The 16,504-nt window shown below is 36.7% G+C and overlaps 2 protein-coding genes across 6 annotated transcripts in view; one reads left to right on the forward strand and one right to left on the reverse strand.

Moving 5' to 3' along the window:
• LOC116303215 (FHF complex subunit HOOK interacting protein 2A) overlaps positions 1-4,119 on the forward strand; it is a 24,440-nt gene extending 20,321 nt beyond the window's left edge. For all 4 annotated transcript variants that reach the window (XM_031712713.2, XM_031712714.2, XM_031712715.2 and 1 more), the window contains 4 exons: positions 194-334; positions 1,313-1,425; positions 2,422-2,476; positions 2,947-4,119. In XM_031712713.2, coding sequence (XP_031568573.1) covers positions 194-334; positions 1,313-1,425; positions 2,422-2,476; positions 2,947-3,000 — 363 coding nt within the window. In that variant the 3' untranslated portion in view covers positions 3,001-4,119. The remainder of the gene's footprint in view (positions 1-193; positions 335-1,312; positions 1,426-2,421; positions 2,477-2,946) is intronic.
• On the reverse strand, positions 9-8,071 carry LOC116303216 (uncharacterized). Of its 2 annotated transcripts, XM_031712718.2 has the most exons (4): positions 7,260-8,071; positions 5,712-5,784; positions 5,149-5,507; positions 9-3,916 (listed from the first exon to the last, which is right to left on the reverse strand). In XM_031712718.2, exons 1-4 carry the CDS (start codon positions 7,919-7,921, stop codon positions 3,604-3,606), a joined length of 1,407 nt encoding a protein of 468 aa, XP_031568578.1. In that variant the 5' UTR covers positions 7,922-8,071; the 3' UTR covers positions 9-3,603. The 2 variants fall into 2 exon arrangements, with proteins under 2 accessions (XP_031568578.1, XP_031568577.1); XM_031712717.2 differs by having other exon boundaries at positions 5,149-5,784.
• Positions 8,072-16,504: the final 8,433 nt, after the last annotated feature.

A 16,504-nucleotide genomic window follows, 5' to 3' on the forward strand; every position in this document is an offset into this window, starting at 1 on the left:
AAAAACGATAACAACTTCTCATTTTTAATGATCAAAACAACCAACGAAAAGAGCGCGCGCTCGTTGACGTCAGCTTTATCTGTCTGTAATCTCATTGATGATAAAAAAATAACCAATCAGCGCGCGAGAAATTTGTAAGTTTTTGTAAAAAAATAGAATACTCACATAAAGCCTTGCTATTTTTCTTTTTCAGACTTACGAAATGAACCTGCAAGTTACTTGTGTTACAGCGTTATTGGCTCAGTTCAATCACCCTCATCTACACGAGTATCTACTAAACCCGGATCTACAGTTAGCAAAGGGATGCAGATCGCTATACACTACACTACAACATGTAAGCGATTAGTATATAGAAGATATTACATGGTGGCGCGAAAATATGAAGTTTACCTTCGAGTGGTGAAATATTTTTAAACGTGAGAAGATAAACTTCATATATTTTTCAACATGAAAGATAAACTTCATATCTCCACGCCAACGTATAATTTTCTTTTTATGCAATATATACAGTATGAGTGGCCGTGTTGCATCAGATATACAACCACGAGGCGTAGTCGAGTGATTGTATATCTGATACAACACAGACACGAATACTGTATATGACTTATCAAACGTCTAGGTTAGTTCCTTTGTGTTTCACTAAAATTTTCAAAATTAAAGTGAATCTGGCCAAGAAAATCCAACTTAAAGTTTATGCAAATGAACACAGTTTTGTATCAGATTCACAACACTCTTCACGGTCGTGATTTCTGTTGTGTTTTCCTCATGAATTATTCATGGTTTGATAATATTTATACACACATTCTCATACTCATTAATAATTCATGAGGAAACCAGCCAATCAGTGGGCTATTTTTTGGGTCACATGATGTTACTTGAAACCTGGTAAAGTCCTGTCAAAGGACAGAATTAATTTTGTTCAAGTCCTTAGGCTGGATTAATTCAGTTCAGGGAAAATCTGTCCCTTAATTATTTCATTCCTAAACAAATAACCTCCCGAATTATTAATGAGTTTGAGAAATATTACTTCACAAACAAAGGCTTGTTGAAAACTTCAGGGTGACTTCATCGATATATTGACGTGTGAGAATATGGAAAACTGAATGTGTCAATGAGGTCCCGGATGTAGTTCGCATAAAAAATACGAGTGGCGTACTTCCCAGTAAAACACTAATGTCTATATAATATATAGACTTGGATATTGTCTAAGGCGTTTTAAGGTCACTGGGTAAATAAACACTGGAGCTAAAAAATGTTCAGAGGCCCATAAAAATACCCTTATAACTATAGAAATACTCTTTGTAATTGACAGGTTGTTAAAGACCTGAATGGTAGAATAGATAGAATACCTAACTTCCAAAAGAGCGTGGTAATGATACGAAAACAGTTAATGGGCGTGGATACGACAGCGCCAGAAACCAATAGGTACGTATGTCTGTTGGAAAAGGAATTGGAACACCAAGGGTTTCATTTAGAAATACAGTCAATGTCATTAACGTTGTCCACCGAAAAAAGACATTTACACATTTACACATTTACACATTTACACATTTACACATTTACACATTTACACATTTAGATATTTAGACTAAAAGAAACATCACGTGTTTCCTCGAACGTTCTGACATAAAACAAACGCTGAAATACCATTCTCCATCTTAAATCCTCACTAAATGGTCAGGGCATTCTGGATTTTCGATTCACGAGTTGAATTTTACATTTAAAGTTCAGGCTGACGCACACGAGGCAAAGAATACACAATGAAACACGTGATATTTCTTTTAGTCTAAATGTGGAAATGTGGAAATGTCTAAATGCCTAAATGCCTAAATGTCTAAATGTGTAAATGTCTTTTTTCGGTGGACAACGTTAAGGACATTGACTGTATAACCCAGAGTGATTCCCTACGCTTCTCTCTCGGCATCTCGTCTGTTTAGACCAAAGCATTCAAAACGGTAAACTGTTTTATCTCTTTTAAGTCCCGTTTACACTGGCGATTTTTGCGGCAATTTTTGCTGCGATTCTTATGGCAATTTTCGGAAATATGAAATCTTTTGTCTCATCCTTTAAAAGAGACATTCGTCTAGGAAAATCTTGGTATCCTGAAAAAAACTTTACAAGTAAATTCTTTACCATTATTTATTATGGACAATATCGCAAAAAAAAAAAAATCGCAGCAAAAATCGCCGCACAAATCGCTAGTGTAAACGGGGCTTTACAAATAACAATTTCAAACTCAGAGCGTGCGCCCCGAAAATAAAATGACGTGAAGGTTCTAGATACCACCCGATCTAAGGCATTTCGACTAAACACGCGCGTTATCAACTCAGTTATTTTACAATCATCTTTTCAAAACTGGGGCTAGTTTTGAGGTTATTAAAATGTATCAGCCTCTTATAATCTTCTGTTCGTTTGGTTTAGTATGGCGCACAATAATCTTTTGGAAGCATGCATCGTCCTGGAGGAATTCTGCAAGGTATGTACGGACCATCTATGAAATCATCCCTAGTAGTTCAATGTCGGTACAGCTGTATAAGCCAAAGAAAGCAATATCGCAGAACATTGCCCTTTCTCCCTTTGCTATATGTAAGCAGATGCGCGATGCATTGCTGCACTTCTCTTACGATAAGTGGTAAAGTAGAGTACAAACATTAAAAGTGTGCAACACTTATTTAGTAGTAAATAGTGCTAATTAAACAATAGGATTAACATAGTTTAGCAGTATTTAGTGGTGTTCATGTTACACACTTACAGTGTTTGTACTCTACCAGATATGATTTTTTAAAAAATACTGTTATAAGTAAGAGCAACGAACATGCTGTTGTTTTTCTATTTTTTCGGCTCAATCTCGTGTGATTCTTGCCCTTCTGCCGTGCTTACAGCCTCTCAGTTCACTGGCTTTCTTCCCATTCCTTAATTAATAATGGCTTTAATATTTTGTCATAGGAATTGGCTGCCATTGCCTTCGTTAAGGCTACGTCATCCCTACATCACCAATAACCAGAGACAAATTTTATTACACAGAAATTAATAGCAAGCTTTCAAAGATAGTCATCTATTATTTGCAAGAAACAGCATCTGGGATCGCTGTGGTAAAAGTTTTGAATCTTCATGGTTGTTATAGAAACAAATCAGGTTCCAGTGATTATTACCAAAATATCTTTTTAATATCGAATATTAGTTCTTTCTAGATATTAAAGGACAAAGAAAATTATTTTATCAAACAGATTGAAATGGGAAAACTCGTTATATAATACTTGGCCAAGGGTTAAGGCTATTAAATTAATACATTAGAATATAATTCAAATGGTAATTTTTGAAGGTGATTCTATTGCAGCACTTACTTCTCCGCTAAATCAACTCAGGGTCTGCTTACAAGAAAAGAAGCAATGTTTTTCTTCCAAGACACATCCATTTAAAATTATTTTTATAACTTGGTCATGCCACCTTTGAGCAAGTAGGCCCTTGTAACAAAGTAAGGCGCAAGAGTGTGTAACCAAAGTGCGTCATCTCTATTTAACCAATAAAAAAGCACGACGAATGACCATGAGTTCTCATAGTCATACGTCGTCCTTTTTAGCATGACGTAAACTGAAAAACACACTAGTATCGGTGTTGTGATCGGTAATGAACAGTCTTACTAGTAAAGATAGTTGGAGAAATACCAAGGGCATTTTTAGCTGAGATCCCCAGACTTGTGTAGATATCAGGCTTGTAAGACATCCATGTTCGAATACCCGCGTTTCTCAGGCTTCTCTCCACTCTTCTGACATCGGGTTCATCTGTGAAGTCTTTAGTGTAGACAAAGATCACATGTTCTTCGTTTGGCTTTTTCGTGCTGACTTTTGCTTCGTTTCCAAGGCTGCCTGCAATAACAGCTTTGGCAACAGAAAACCAAAGATCATCTACTTCATATCTGAAATAAAAATATTCAGGGATCGGTGAAAGCAAATATACTTCTTAGCCTCAGGTCAAACGTCGAACTTCACATGAGCCGAACCAAATTGAAGCAATGAATAGCAAGGCGGTCGTCTTTGATGTTATTAGGTTTACATGGCAGCAAACGAATTTTTAAACTTACAAATATTTGACCAATAAATACCATTTCAGTACACGGAACCCTTACTTTCATTTTATTCAAAGTACGTTATGTTTACACGAAAGCGAATCAATACGCTATTGGTGGTTTTTCATCTGATCATGCGCAAAGCACACTCCCTACAGTTTACCGTACGAAAAGTTATACGAACAAGGTGTTGACGACACGAGTGAAAAACGTCTGCGCATGCTCTGAATCCGTATGCAAATTAGTCAAAATATTTGTAAATTTGACTTTCAAACATGCCTGAGAAATTGGACTTCACAAAATGCCAAAACTCAGTGTCCATGCTTGAAACTTAAGGCTAATTCTTTCATATTGTGTTTGTTAATACAGTATCTTGGTTTGACAAAAGTATACTCTCGAACTTTTTTGTATACTTTGAAAAAACAAAAAAATTTCTCACTCAATTTCTTCAAAATTCTTAGAAAACGTGCTGAAATGCACGCATGCGCAAACGTTTTTCTCTAGTGTCGGTGTTGACACGGTACCGTCCGATTCACATTCGTGCTAGTTAAAAGTTCGACCTCAATTTTGCAGGTCCCAAATTTGCACGGCTAGGCATATGAAGTTTTTGTACGGATAGCACGGAATGCCTAACGCACAACATTTTGAAAGGTTTGAATTTTTTTTTAAATTCGTTGGGTACCGTGTTAACGCAGCCTTAGTCTAGATACAGAAAACCAAAGAAGATTGGGTTGGTGCGCGCTATTATTAGGCCACACTATTACGACGACAGTTTACTAACGAACCCCACCCCTCATTACCACGTAATGGGGCGTTTGCACGGTCTAGCGTGACATTTAAAATATTAATTCAAGACAAATAACAATGCCATGACTCGAAAAAGTATCTTAAAGCAGTCGTACATTATGTATGGATTTGTATTTTGTACCTAAAATATGTGTGGAATGTTAAACAAGTTCTGACCAATAACATGCGGCAGTTAATTAGAAATTCATTCATTCTCGCATGTGATTGGTCAGAACACGATGCTTAACAGACATATTTTAGATGTTCACGGTTTTCTTAGTTTGACTGTAACAAACCTGCTTGTAAATATCATCCATTTTCCAGACATGTACCCATACTTGTATGCAAGGTCTCTGAGGAGTTGTGCTCCAAACAATTTTATTCCCCTCTTCTTTTGTAGTTCTTTCCATTCATCCTCGATTTTTACAAGCATATCACGACAAAAGGGGCTATCTTGGTGTGTATTACTCACAGATATCCACAGAGCATCTCTACCATTTATCTGCGAAGGCTTGTTTCCTTCCAAGAACAAATCAAGAGATTCTTTACCATCATAGCTCTTACAATCTACGTGATGGACTTCGCGTCCTTTGGTATTCCCAGTCTCTTCTCGCGTTCCATATCTCATATCACGAGTTACTTTAACGGCTTCGCTCTTAAAAATAGTTGGAGCAATACCAAAATCATTGTTCACATAAATTCCTAATATTGTATATATGTCAGCCTTGTACGACATCTTTCCATAGAATCCCAAATCTCTCAGGCCTTTCTCTACTCTTCTGACGTCATCTTTGTTTGTGAAGTTTTCAGTATAAACACAAATTACGTGGGATTTTTTGGGGGGGTTTTTCGTACTCACTTTTGTTGTCATTCCAAGTTTACCTGCTACAACTGCCTTCGCGATAGTGAACCAAATATCATCTATATGCTTGCTAGAAAAAACAAATATAAATAAATTTAAAAAGGGTCGGTTGGTTAAACTGCTTCTATTAGGCCCCGTCCACAGTATGCCGGATAAATTCGAATCCGAATTTTTATTTATTCGGTTAGGCCTACCATCCACACTAGTCCGGGCGAATCCGGAACAATTCTTCACCGAAAACGAATTTTCGAAATGGAACCGAATAAATAAAAATTCGGATTCAAATTTATCCGGCATAGTGTGGACGGGGCCTTATTGTCGTTCTATTTAACCCTGAACACTCGAGTTTGTCAACCAATCAGATTACCAATCCAAAACAATAGAATTGGAGTTTCTCGTATTTAAAGTGCCTATCACCCTTCTGACAATATTCATAGTATTGATTCTACATGGTGTAAGATTTTGAATAACACGGAAAAAAATTATAGTTTGAGTGCGGCTTCTTGAAGTTATAAAGGTTTTTTCATGTCATATGCAAATGCTGTGACGTATGAGGAGTAATCATTTTATATACAACACATTACTGGCACAGATAAATTAAGTTTGAAATCCGTCATTGTTTTCCCCATTGCTCTTATAAAAATTATGGCAAGTTAGTTTTCACATAAAAGCCGGTAATTCAAATTACAAGGAACAACAAATAACCATAAATGCCTCCTCATACGTCACAGCATTAGCATATGGCATGGAAAAACCTTTATAACTTCAAGAAGCTGCACTCAAACTATGAAGCTTTTTCGGGTTATTCAGCATCTTACCCCATGTAGAATCAATACTGTGAATATTGTCAGAAGGGTGATAGGCACTTTAAAGTCTATAAAAGCTAGTCAAGGAGATGAAATGATTAAAGAGGAAGAAAAAATAAAAGTATATTTACACAAATAAAAAATAAAATGAACTCGAGTGATCGTGGTTAGAGTAGAAAGACAGTAGGGCTCAGGTCAAACGTCGAACTTCACATGAGCCGAACCTAATTGAAACAATGGATAAGGCGGTCTTCTTTGATGTAATTAGGTTCGGCTCATGGGGAGTTCGACGTTTGACCTGAGCCTAAGAATATCGAAAGTTAAAACTTTCAATGTTCTGGTTGAGGGATCAAGCACAAAACATTTTGAGTCGAGGCTCCGGGAAAACAATAATGTACGTGTTTAATTGTCCTAATTCACTATGACGTCACAGCTTGTTTATGTGGGGGATAGAATCGCCAAATCCAATAGAAAATTCAACCAAATTTGCTCCTAGCGAAACAGTTTAATCTAAAATGGCCTGGTTTTCAGATATGATATGTGTTAATATGTACTAAACAATATTCTGAGCGTTTGCTGGCTATTCTACTTCTCTTCGTGGATTGATACGGCTTAAAACGATTTTCGGTGAATTTGATCCTTTGCGTTTAAACAATAGATTGTTTTGATGTGACGTCGCGTCGTAGTGAAATAGGGCAATTAAATATTATGAGACAATAAATTCGGGTCACCAGCTAACCTGCTCGCAAATATCATCCATTTTCCTGAAGTGTAGTTATATTTTAATGCCAGCTCTTTGAGCGTTTCGCTTGTCACCATTTTATCGTGTTTATTTTTAAGCAGATCTCTCCATTCTTTCCTCATGATCATATACAATAACCAACGAGGGAGTTCTGTGGTATCTTTTAGTTCACCTTCTTGCTTTTTACTCTTGGATTGTTCTGTATCTATGTCTCGCGGTTCGTGTTCTTGTCGTTCTTGTTGTTTGTTCTGTTTTTCTAGTTCAACTATTTGCCCTTTGTCTTCTTCGCCACCTTCTTGTACAAGGTTTTGTACTTTTTCTTCTCGTTCTTCATCTGTTTGTTTTTCTGCTTCGTCTGGTTGTTGTTTTCCATCATTTGCTCGTACCGACCTATGTTCTTCGTCGTCCTTTTCTTCCTCGTCTTGCTCTTCGTCGTCTTGCTCTTCGTCGTCTTGCTCTTCGTCGTCTTGCTCTTCGTCGTCTTGCTTATGTGACCACACAGAAATCCACGAGGCGTCTTTAATACTCACTATTGAAGGTCGATTTATCTCGAGAAAGGCACTTAAAGGTTCTTTTCCTCGGTAAATCCTCCATACTTCACAGTCACTGTCGCTACTTTCATCTTCACTAGAGTCTACAACCCCATTCGTATCGTCCATGATGAGAACTGCCTTTATTCACTTGCGAGTATCTGTTTTCAACCCCGATTGTGGTGGTTTCTTTCACAACTGGCTTGATGTAATATATTCAAAATAATCTACTTTCGTTTTATTTATAGTTTTAGTTGCGATTCATTGCTCTCCCCAACTGCCAGGTCATTCAAATTATACCACAGGACGCCCAATCGTAGTCAGAGCAGCTCGATGACAAAAAAAAAAACAACAGAATCATTCTAATCTCCTGAGAATTGAAGCCTATCGATTGAGGACATTTAAAAAATAATTATTTTTGCATCTCTTTATCGGTGAATGAATGAGGAAAATGTGCTGAAATGAATTTATGGAAGGACATAGGTAAGTAAATCTATAACTTTATTTGGAAAAAGGACCTTTACATATGGGACCCTTGTGTATACAACAATGGAAAATAACGCCTAATAATAAGACCAGGATTATTTTTTAATCTTTATTTATTTTACTAAGCGCACGCCTGTAATGTTCATAATGTTTATAATATATCTATAGAGGGCTGTCGTTAAAAAGTGTCAGTTTTCGACTATTTTGAGATGTTTTTTCAAAATGAATCAAAAATGAGAATGGTGACCCCTATTTTTTATTTCAGAATTTTGATAAATGCAATGCTCGCCATTATATATCAAAATATGAAGGAAAGATTATTGGATAGATTTTGAAATATTTTGATGGGAATAGTTGACATGTGCAATTTTTGGACGTTCGTAGAGGCGCACATACCTGCATTTTTCGCTAATAGTTCAAGAATCATAGTCATCCAATGTCTTTGATGGATTTAATAGCATAGATTATCTAGTAAACTTCGAGTTATAAGTACGTTTTGTTATATGAAAGTGCTTTTAACGGTGAATAAAGGTTCTTGATTACAGCTTCCGGTTGCTACCGTTTTTCACTATAAAACCCATAAATTGACATATTTGGAGAGCATCTAGCGTAAAAACGAGAATGGTGACTATTGGCTAATTGATTTTCGTCAGATAACCTGGACTTTATGACCAGTTCCTTAGCTAAACACAGGAATCCCACTTGAAAATTCGCGAGCTGAAGGAAGAGATTCCTACAGGAATTCTCCTTTTCACCCGTACAGGCAGATCCAGTTGTCGACATTTAACTGCCTCTCTTCGAAAAGCTAAACAAAGAAATCCCTTTTTTTCCCTAGCTCTAAATGATATGCACCCTTAAACTTCGGCAAGTGGAACGTTTGGTTCCGCTTGTTCCGGTTGTACATTCCTCTTTTGTCCGCTCGTTACCGTAGTACATCCACCATATCAAAGTCATTGCATACTCATTTGAACATTTAGCATGTTTTGGTCCCAATCCTCTAAATTGCTTCTTGACATTCGCAGTGTAATTTGATTCGTGACATGAAACGCAAACGTGACACATTTTCAAGATGGTGCACGCAAGGAAAAGAAGGCAGTGTAAAATTCCAAAGCGATATATACTTCGACAAAATCTGCAAAGATAAGCCAATAATAACAATAACAATAACAATAACAATAACAATAACAATAACAATAACAATAACAATAACAATAACAATAACAATAACAATAACAATAACAATAACAATAACAATAACAATAACAATAACAATAACAATAACAATAACAATAACAATAATAATAACAATAATAATAACAATAATAATAATATTAAGTACAGCACCAGCCCTGGGTGGGAAGATTCGTAAGTCAACAGTGGAGTGACCCTGAAATATCACGTTCCACCTATGACGTATTCAAGCAGTGGAAGAATGTCCCGGATATAGTTCTATCAGTAGACACTCTAATTAGACAACAACTGTTAAACACAAAAACGTATAGAATGCACAAAATACAAGAACTCATAGACGACCTAACTTGTCGAATCTGCTCGGAGAACCAGGAAACTGTTTCACACATCCTCGGAAGCTGTTCCAATTTAGCACTAACGAAGAAGAAGAGGAAGAAGAAAGAAAGAAAGAAAATGAAAACTAAGGATAACAATGAAGTGGAGATATTGGAGGTAGACAAAACGGGAAACCTTGTTAACATTAATAGTCCGTAAGAATCGAGCAAATTTAGAATAGGCCGGCCGGTCAACCTCAAGGATTTTCTCAAATTTGGCAAATAAATTAAACTTGAATCAAATAGTTCCTTGTTATTGGTTGTTGTTACATTCATGATAATTTGTCTTATCAACCATAGATTTAATAATATGATCCGAGCTTTCGGCTTACTCGACCATCCTCAGGGAAATGAAAAACGTTACAATTGACAAAGAAAAACGCGATCAAACCATGGCATATGTGCGCGCGCATTGAATTAAACAAATTCGCGCGCGCTTAGGAATAAATAAATAAAACAAATTAATTAATTAATTATATAGCTTCTCATTAATCCCATATAGGTAACTGTCCAATTATTTTCTTAATTGGACAGGTCTTGTTGATATGGGATTAATTAGGCAGCTATATAATTAATAGGTAATGGGATTTCATGCTCCCCAATCAAGAAATAATTAGACTCGAAAAATTCCTCTGACTACCAAATTGGATTCGGCCTACGGCCTCCAATTTTTGAAGTCCTCGGAATTTTCCTCGTCCAATTATTTCTTAATTGGACAGCATGGAGTCCTATTACATATAATAATTTTAAAAAAATTAATGAATAGATAATAATAATAATAATAATAATAATAATGAATAAATAAATAAATGAATATCCTTGCAACAAACTCTTAATTTTTAGTTTCGAAGAAATAGAGAGGCTTTTTCTTCAGCATTAGGAATTTGGAAAATGCTTCAATCTCTTTTTTTTTGCGCGACATTCGACGGGGGGAAAAAATCAGGGAATCTGATTTGACAATGAATGTCACGTGCAACGTGTCGCACACCGCCTAGGTCACAAAATTGAAAAATGCAAATTCAGTAAAATTTAGAAGGCAGTTTTATGTTCAAAGAAGAGAATAATTAATTTTACGAATTCTTATCGAAAAACTACGGAGCCCCTAAGGGGCCATAGTAACAATTTTTTTTTTGTCAACCAAAGGTCGACTTATATGTCGACTTATTAGTCATTACGTTTAAATAAGTCGACTTATATTTTATGGGACGACTTATAAGTCGACTTATAACTCGTCCGTCGACTTATAAGTCGATTTATATAAGTCCTTTCCATTTAAATAAGTCGACTTATAAGTCGTCCCATGAAATTAAAGTCGACTTATTTAAACGTAATGACTAATAAGTCGACATATAAGTCGACCTTTGGTTGACAAAAAAAAATTGTTGCTATGGCCCCTTAGGGGCTCCGTATTTTGCTACTATTGATAACTTTAAAAAGTTGCTCGCTGAATGGTCAGGGACGGCGGAACGGGGGGGGGAGCACTTTTTGTGAAACTTTAATACATTTTCACTAAACTCAGCCCTCCACCTTGCCATACAATGTCACTATTGAGCCCCCCCCCCCCCCCCCCAATCAAAAAACTGCTCCGCCGTCGCTGATTGCGCATCAAATTCCGTCGAGACAACACTGAGCTACCAAAAAGTCTGTCTTACATTTATATAGGGAGAATATATAATTGATTTGCAGCCGATATCTATGCAGCCCAAGCTTTTTTATTACACTACCCAAACTATTCGAAGAGGATCTTATTGAAACACTGTCATATAAGTGGGCTTAATAGGCTATTCGTACGGCAGTCAATTTTATTCTTTAGTTCTGTTATGTTAGTAACATGTTAAGTATGTTAAAAAAGTTGTTCGAATCTTAATTATCCTATCTTGTTTAGAAATAGGTGAATTTTCAACTATCCCTAGCTGTCATCAACTGAACATTTTTTTACATACTTTAACGTGTAAATTTGCTAAACTTAACATTGGCCTATCTAGGGGGCTCAGGGGTGCCTGTGACCCCATTTTCAAAGCCAAAGATAAATCATCTGACCGTTGATGCAGTATGTGATATGATGTCATAGTGACAATTTGGTATGTTGTGACCCCCTCCCCCTCCCATGACAAATCCTGGATAAGCCCCTGCTTAACGTAATTCAGCCATGTTGCCTGCAAGTTTTTAAGTTCATTAAACTATATAAGGGGAAGTTAATCTATATATAGGTACAGGAAACCATTAGTAGAGAATGATGAAAATAGCTAGGGATAGTTGATCATAGCTAGGAACAGTTGATCATAGGTAGGTGAGGGACGGTTCATCATAGCTAGGAACAGATAATCGTAGCGAGGGAGAGGTGAGGTATAAGTGTGGAATACTTCTATGGGAGAGTATACGTAGCGACTATATGACATTCTACCATGAAATACATCCCTTCCAAGGAAAACAAACACTTGATCGATCGATAAAAGTCAATAAAATACACAAACTGGACGACAAACTCGATGGAGATTCAATGTTTTGGCTGGTTTCAGGTCGTTTCAGGTTGTTTCAGGTGGTTTCAGGTCGTTTCAGGTGGTTTCAGGCCGTTCATTGTTTTAGTAACAGTACCCGCACGAGTTATATGTTATTGTATTAACTAAAGTAATGATTTTTGTTTTGGTTAGCTAAACGTATCTATTTCTAGTCGAATATTTTTATGAAAAAGGGATTTTCATGCCGAAACCTTCAACGAGTGGGTGGACGAGGAATTTACTGCGTCATAATTTACATAAAAGAGTACTCACACGAGTTTTATATTAGTTTATTTATAGTTCCTTTCACGGTTTCCGACGCCATATTGTTTGGGGGGCAAATTTACTAAGAAGCGTAGGGAAAGAGATACGTTTTTCGTAATATTTCCATTCTGAGGTTACCCTGCGAGCAAAGTCTCCTTTACCTTCCCCCGAGTGAGAGAAAGGAAAGAGTCTTCTTTCCTTTCTCTCACTCGGGGGAAGGTAAAGGAGACTCTGCTCCCAGGGTATTCTGAGGTAAATTTTTGAAGACCAAACTTTTTCTGTAGATGGAGAATCCTCTGTTCAATTACGTTTTGTGTGGTGTTTTTGAGCCGATGGAGCCACCATAACACTGGTTCTCAGAGAGACGGAGGCTTGCTTTGGGGTTTGCGACCAAGACTCGTTTATGCTGGTTCAATTTGACCGTAAAAAAATATTCAGACCGAATCCACGGACTTTCTTCTGTCTTACAATGACTAAATCCCAAATAGTCTTCTACTCTATTCAAAGTGTCCAAAGTGCCCAGCACATTTGACACGTTTTCCCGTGTCAAAACTTGTTAAACTTAAAAGTTTGATATTTACTGGGTTGTGTGTGGCAGCCCAGTCGTAAAATACCTTTGCACGTTGGGCTAGAAGGACTAAAAAATATGTCTCATTTTGGCAAAACTTTTTTGATTTTTGGAATATTCATGAAGCCGCCATTTTGTTACTATTTTTAGAAACAAAATGGCGGTTTCATGAATATTCAAAAAATCATATCTTTTGGTTCCCATATCAGAAATGAACAAGTTTTGCATCTTTGAATTGATCATGTGCAGTTCTTTCAAATGCGCTAGTTACAATTTCCATTGAGGAGTATTTCGATTTTCCGCTAAAATTGATGACGTCATTTTACCGCCAAAAATGTTGAAGTTCAAAAAAGTAAAACGACAGAGTTGTGAGATTTGTTAAACACTACAATGTTCCGAAGTTTCAAGAAATTTTGATAAAATACAAAGAAGTTTTGCCAGAGGCTAGCGATTGCGAATATCGCAATGCAAACGATTGTTGGCCGAATCATATGAAGGTAAAGCTAGCGTGATCACATGGATAGCGTGCCATCGAGTTGACCCATTAGCAATAAATAGCTCAGCCCTGCTCATGACCAAAGATAATGCTAGCATAATCACCAGAATAGCGTGTAATTGTGATAGCGTGTGTTTCACGTATATATAGGTGACCAGCGGGCAGACAACAAATGGAAACAGCGGCGATCGTAGACTATTCGCTGCTACGTAGATCGAGTCTAATTTTGCCTAAATTATAATTAACCACATTTAAACTCATTACTAGTGGATGAGCTTGGCGTTAGGGACGTGTTCAATGGGATGAGAGGTGCCTGGCGCATAAAATCGCGGTAGCCATGGCAACCCTGCCACAATCAAAATATTGCCGGTCCAAGGTGCTTGGAGGAGAGGGAAATTGAACAGGAACCACCGACCGAAATGAACCAAGCACCAGTCCACTCGAGCAACAAGCGAAAAACGGGACTAGCATAATTCATTATAATTATTTCATCAACCCGACTTGAGTCTTTTACATGCTGGCTAGAGATACGAAATTACGATGAACGTTAGCAGCAATTACTTGAGCTCGACAAAGACTGTCAAATGACTTGGATTATGGATGTGAACACGGTATAAAGCGAGTTATATGAGAAGGAGAATCTAATCACTGTCTATTAGGCTACAGGCCACACAACATTTGCAGCGTGATGAAGGTGGCCTATTAGAGACACCAGTTAACGTTCACGATTGATGAACCAACGACGTGGCCGCCAGCCACGGTAATTACCCATCTTATAGTACACTCAACAAAATTACTCGACTCTGATTGGTCGAGAGGAGTACAATTATAACGTTAATTGTACTCCGTAGGAGTACCGAATTAAGTCACTATGACAACACGGACAAAACATTGTCAAAACAATTATTTTCTATCATTTCGTACTTAAAAAGCATAAATAAAATTTTAAAGCCGTAAGAACTAATCTTTTTTATGCATTTCAGTTGCACGATGGACTGGAAATCGGCCGCCAAATAGACAAAGATGAACGTCGTCGCTTCGCATTTTTTACTGAAATTTTGTTGAGTGAACTATAAACAAAAAATCGCACGATCTTCTCGTACAATTTGGAATTAATAGACACTCGTAATGTTTTGAAAGTTCCAAATTGTACTCGAGATCGTGCGATTTCCTATACAAATAGCTCAGCCCCGCTGATGACCAAAGATAATGCTTGCGTAATCACCAAAAAATAATAAAATAATAAAATTTATCAGGGAAGATTTCCTAAAGCCACCCTTGACAAAGCGCCCTAGCTTACCAAAATCAGAAAGTCCCAGTTTTGAACAAAATTTAGTTAGAGTGTCACGTTAAATACAGTATTTTTTGAATCAGGACACACCTATGTGTAGCGGGGAGAGAGGGGGGGTAGGCTACTTCCATCTAAATATGAGCCTATACGGAGACGATTGTTCCCGCGCCGCATAGGACGTGGTTTATCGGGATTTTGGTCTTAGACAGGAAATACTATTTCCATTTTATTGTCTTGAAAAGATAGTCATCTGTTTTTAAAGTTAGAACCATATTTAAAGTGCTACTCTGACGAAAATCGCTCAAACTTGGATTCAGCTGAAACTTCCTAAGAATACTCTTTAAAGGTTCAATAATCACTGTATGAAGTGTTTTCTCGATATTCAGCACGAAAGTATGATATTTTTACGATTATTTTTTGGAGTTTGTGACGTCATAGACTCAACATCGAACTTCGCTCCATACATTTCTTTGTAGTTTATGTTCAAAATATCAGTAGTAAAGGGAGAAAGAAATACCCAAACACCCCAAAATATAAATTATACTCACAAGTAATGTGAAATAAGCACATTAGGCACCCTTTAGGCTTCATAGGAATAAAATAAATTAAGGATTTATATACAAAGAAATATATGTAGCAATGTTTGATGTTGAGTGTATGACGTCACAGACTCCAAAAAATAATCGTAAAAATACCATACTTTCGTCCTGAATATCGAGAAAACACTTCATACAGTGATTATTGGACCTTTAAAGAGTCATCTGTTTTTAAAGTTAGAGCCATATTTAAAGTGCTACTCTGACGAAAATCGATCAAACTTGGATTCAGCTGAAACTTCCTAAGAATACTCTTTAAAGGTCCAATAATCACTGTATGAAGTGTTTTCTCGATATTCGGGACGAAAGTATGATATTTTTACGATTATATTTAGTCCCACATCTAACTGATGAACACAAAAGGTTGCTAAGGCAAATAACTGGCGTAGATATATCATTCAAAAAACTGTAAAAAAAATAAATTCTTTTGAACTGCAAAAGACTATCGTGACTGAGGAATCCAGAATGTATGCTTATTCTGTGTATGCGTTTTTCATTTGTTATTATTGTTGAGGGTTTTTTAAATGAAATTTTAAATAAAAATAGAAAGGAGAAACACATTTCATATGCTTTGCTCGAGCCAGGTCATAATACCCACGACCTACGCCATAATACCCAAGACCCACGACCCACGGCCTCCAGTCACTCCCATATGAATTCATTCAGGCTCATCGTAGAGTCGTTAGTCTACTTTAGTCACACAGTCGAATGCTTGATAAAACAAAAATAACATGAAACATGAAACTACTATAGTGTATTCTTAATAAAACAAACTGCTCTAATGCAATTTTTGACTGCGATACCTTGAAGGTGTCGCTAACCGTAGCATGAAACTACTTTATGTCAATCAAAGTTTAAACTTTTTTGACCAAAGCTCCTCATATTTATCTCAATTTCAGAGTCGTCAAATTAGCATATTTGCCTATCTGCATAAAAATTCAAATTTCT

This window comes from Actinia tenebrosa, unplaced genomic scaffold (assembly GCF_029948245.1).
Source record: "Actinia tenebrosa isolate PJP-AT-01 unplaced genomic scaffold, QUT_ActTen_1.0 PGA_scaffold12__29_contigs__length_12842862, whole genome shotgun sequence".
Classification (NCBI taxonomy): domain Eukaryota; kingdom Metazoa; phylum Cnidaria; class Anthozoa; order Actiniaria; family Actiniidae; genus Actinia; species Actinia tenebrosa.

Coding starts and splice junctions, on each gene's coding strand:
- LOC116303216 (XM_031712717.2), bottom strand. CDS start 7,921: ATGGACGATACGAATGGGGTTGTAGACTCTAGTGAAGATGAAAGTAGC. Junction 5,785..7,259: donor TGGATGATATTTGCGAGCAG/GTTAGCTGGTGA, acceptor TGTTTTTTCTAG/CAAGCATATAGATGATATTT. Junction 3,917..5,148: donor TGGATGATATTTACAAGCAG/GTTTGTTACAGT, acceptor TTTTTATTTCAG/ATATGAAGTAGATGATCTTT.